General features: G+C 36.9%; 1 protein-coding gene across 1 annotated transcript; it reads left to right on the forward strand.

The window, feature by feature from the left end:
- The first annotated feature begins 844 nt into the window (after positions 1 to 844).
- On the forward strand, positions 845 to 3,643 carry LOC109149684. The gene is made up of 5 exons (XM_019297608.1): positions 845 to 1,168; positions 1,355 to 1,617; positions 1,722 to 1,933; positions 2,460 to 2,727; positions 3,192 to 3,643. Exons 1-5 carry the CDS (start codon positions 1,075 to 1,077, stop codon positions 3,480 to 3,482), a joined length of 1,128 nt encoding a protein of 375 aa, XP_019153153.1. The 5' UTR covers positions 845 to 1,074; the 3' UTR covers positions 3,483 to 3,643.
- Positions 3,644 to 4,161: the final 518 nt, after the last annotated feature.

The raw sequence follows: 4,161 nt of genomic DNA on the forward strand, positions 1-4,161 counted from the left end.
GGTCCATGGCATAACAATTGTATATAATGACATGATACAATTAATATAATAATATTGATATAGTGATACGCCCTTAATTGTAATTATGTAGCATAATTAGGAAGAATTAATTATATTTCTAGCATTAGTAGGATAATTAGGATGGTACAACTAAATTAGTGGGAGAGTAATATTGTGCCTAATTTAGCATAGGGAAAATATGTATGATTACCTTGTATAGTTAGTATAGTTTTGGTAGGTTAATTATTATAGGTATTAGTAAATTAGTATAAATAGTTCCATTATATATGAAGATGGGACTTGGGAGACAAAGAAATATATTGTTATTTGGAGTTTACCGTGACTCGAATACGGTTAAAAGCCAGAAGTCTCTTATATTCATATACAATGGACCTATTTATACTAATTTACTAATACCTATAATAATTAACCCACCAAAACTATACTAACTATACAAGGTAATCACACATATTTTCCTTATTATGCTAAATTAGGCAGAATATTACTCTCCCACAAATTTAGTTGTACCATCCTAATTATCCTACTAATTCTAGAAATATAATTAATTCTTCATAATTATGCTACAATTAAGGGCGTATCATATGGGCTGACATAGTAAATTTTCTTAAATATATTTTTTTTGCCTCCGCCCCTACGGTCAATCTGAAATTGTTTTGTGAGTGGATTGAAAACAGGGCAGTGAGGCACGGCGATTGACTAATGCGATAACGTAAGCTGTACTTAGTATTTTCCGTTATTTTATTTTAAAATTATTATCAGTCTTATTTTATTATTATTATTATTTGCTTGGCGAATCACAAACGTACCCATTCCTGTTTCATGCATTCCAGGAACCTTGACTCCCATGGAATTTCTACTACGGACTATATATTTGATTTCACGGCAATAGTCAACTTTGCCGAGCATTGGTGTCAGTGCCAAATCGCCGTGATTCATTTTCAGCCGTTCGTTCATACACTTTCAAAATTACTCCTAGATCTGTTCGCCTATTATAAAAGAGTATAGACTAGAATTGTTTGTTTCCTTGCAAGTTGCAAAGATAGATCGACTTCAATGGCTGCTGGAGCAAGTGGGAAAGTTTCTGCAGCTTCAGCAAGATCTCACACCAGAAAGCCTAAGGGGAAGACTTCCATGTTCCTTTCTTCAGGTGGGGCTTGCTTTCTTCTTGAATCTGTAAATTTCGTTTCTTGATTTCTGTAAATTTAGGCTTTCCAGATTCTTGATAGATGGGATGGGGGAAGAAGATGCAATTTGGATTTGAATCTCAGAACTGTCAAGAAATGGGGTTATGGGGTTTTCTGATTGTGTTACAATTTGAATGAGAAAATTTCAGGGGTGTTGAGAAAAGTAATAGCAATCTGTTCTGTGGGGTTCTTGGCATGGGCTTATCGTGAAATTACACCGCCGCCTCCCAAGACATGTGGCTCACTGGATGGGCCTCCTGTCACGGCGCACAGAATTAAGCTCAGTGATGGAAGGCATTTGGCTTACAAAGAGCATGGTGTTCCCAGAAACAGAGCAAGCTATAAGATGGTGTTTGTTCATGGCTTCGATTGTTGCAGGCATGATGTTGCTGTTGCTGTCACTCTCTCTCCTGTAATATAATGTTCCTTTTTTTATTTGCTTTGGATTTTACAAATGTTCCTTTGAAAGCCATGGCAGTTGGGTTTGAATTGAAACTTTTTTTTTCTGATCTGCAGAATGTGATTGAAAGTCTGGGAATCTACATAGTGTCATTTGATAGACCAGGCTATGGAGAAAGCGATCCTAATCCAAACCGAAAAGAAAAGAGCATAGCTTTCGACATCCAGGAGCTTGCTGATCAGTTGGAACTAGGTTCAAAATTCTATGTTGTTGGGTTTTCCATGGGTGGTCAAGTTGTCTGGAGCTGTCTCAAGTACATCCCTCATAGGTATGCTCCATTTTTTGAGCCCGCGTGGGCAATTCAATCGGTCACATGTGTAAAGTTTAGAATTAGTGATCTGGGATGGAGTCTCACTAGCGGTAATGTGAGAACAACTTCTCAAAATGAGGGACTTTTCTTGTGCAAGTAAGTAAAGGTCTAGCCTATATTTTGTCGGACTGGAACGTGGGACCCTTGGAGTTAAAGATTCAACTTTTTGGAATAACAATTTTTTGCTCAATAAAAAAGCAAATTTCTTCATATTGTGGTCCCCTCACCTCATTAAGATTATAAAGGTGGCTCAGCCACTTGTTAGATGATAGGACCAGTATTGAGTGGCCACAAGAGGGTGAAAGGCCACCAGAGCTTAATCCTGCATTTTCCCACAATCTACCTAAGGGATTGAAATGTGGGAATTTCCCTAGTAAAGTTGAGCCTATTTATTGTCTTGAACATCTTCTCTTTAAAGTTTCATTTTTTTTTGGTCAATCTTGATCGATTTCATCCATATTGAAGTGTTTCTGTTTATAAACAGATTGGCAGGAGCAGTACTTTTAGCACCAGTTGTGAATTACTGGTGGCCTGGTTTTCCAGGAAACTTGTCTAAGCAAGCATATGACAGTCAATTTACCCGGGATCAATGGACTCTTCGTGTTTCTCACTATATCCCATGGCTCACCTACTGGTGGAACACTCAAAAGCTTTTTCCTGCATCGAGTGTTGCAGCTTATGAGCCTAGTCTGTTTAATCCACAAGACGTAGAAGTGATGACCAAGTATCTTCCCGCAAGACAGAAGTATCAGGTTAGAATTCAGTCGGCAAAATCTATCCCCACTTCATCTTGTGATTCTAGTCAGCAAAGGACCATAAGTCAGTTTAGGTTGCCTTGTCTATAGCTGATTGACTCAAACCAAGAAAACATATAAACCACTCTGAGTGACAGTCGAACTTGTAATATTGTAGTTACCAAGTATACAATCTGACCAAATTGACTCCCTAATTTGGTCTGTTTCTCCCATAAGCAGGCAAGAATATGCACTAGGATGGCTAGAATTTCCCATCTTAATCCATAATTCCTGTTCGAGTTGAGCCGACCCAATTAAGAAGTAAAGTACTAATCATATATTTATATTGGTTTTTCCATAGGAGAGTTTTAAACTCTGACCTTTCATAAGGGACAAGAGTGCATAGTCATTTACGTCAACAAAGTGGCTATCTTTATCTGCTATTTTTAGGAGACTTAATCTTGTTTTGTGTGGAACTTCAGGCGCAAGTGAAACCACAAGGCGAATTCGAATCTATCCACCGAGACATGATAGTTGGGTTTGGGAAATGGGAGTTTGATCCCATGGATCTGGAGAATCCATTCCCTAACAATGAAGGTTCAGTTCACCTGTGGCAAGGCGACGAGGATGGGCTTGTACCTGTTACTCTACAAAGGTACATTGCCCAGAAACTGCCATGGATTCATTATCATGAACTCCCAGGTGCAGGCCACATGTTCCCATATGTTGACGCCATGGGAGACAAAATTGTGAAGGCACTTTTACATAGTTAGATCTCTGATCTGCAATGCTTGCACAGTTGCATCCCTCTATGTTCCTAGCATACTCTACTGCGTTTGGTTTTATACTTCTGTAATCGGTAATAGTCTGCAATGCTTGGTGAACATTAAAATCTGTCATGATAAGAATGATTCTGAGCAAGTTATTTACAATTTGGTTTAAATCTACAACCAGTGGCGGAATCAGGAATTTTCTCCAGTGAGGCGAAATATTAAAAATAAAAGAGATAATTTGAAAAAATGAAACATTTGAGTATAGCTACGTGTGTTAAAAGATTCAAATCCATGCCCTTTTTCAAGATGAAAGGCATCATTTGCCAACTAATCTAACACCTCTTTTGTTAACCACTATCTATTTTCCCGTACTTATAATAAATTTTGTACTATATATATATATATATATATATATATATATATATATATATATATATATATATATATATATATATATCTACTATACTAATAAGAGCCCAAGAGAGTTAGGCCTATAATGGGTAGAAAAAATGGCGGTCACAGATTTTAATCAAATGAATGGCTCAGATTGATTAAAAGATTGATCAGATTTACATTTTACACTAAAATTTCCTAAAATACCCAAACACCGTTACTAATTCCGTTAAAATTTTAAGAATTGTCGTTAGTTCACCGTTAACTTACTCATTGATTTCAATAA

This window comes from Ipomoea nil, unplaced genomic scaffold (assembly GCF_001879475.1).
Source record: "Ipomoea nil cultivar Tokyo-kokei standard unplaced genomic scaffold, Asagao_1.1 scaffold0268, whole genome shotgun sequence".
Lineage (NCBI taxonomy): Eukaryota > Viridiplantae > Streptophyta > Magnoliopsida > Solanales > Convolvulaceae > Ipomoea > Ipomoea nil.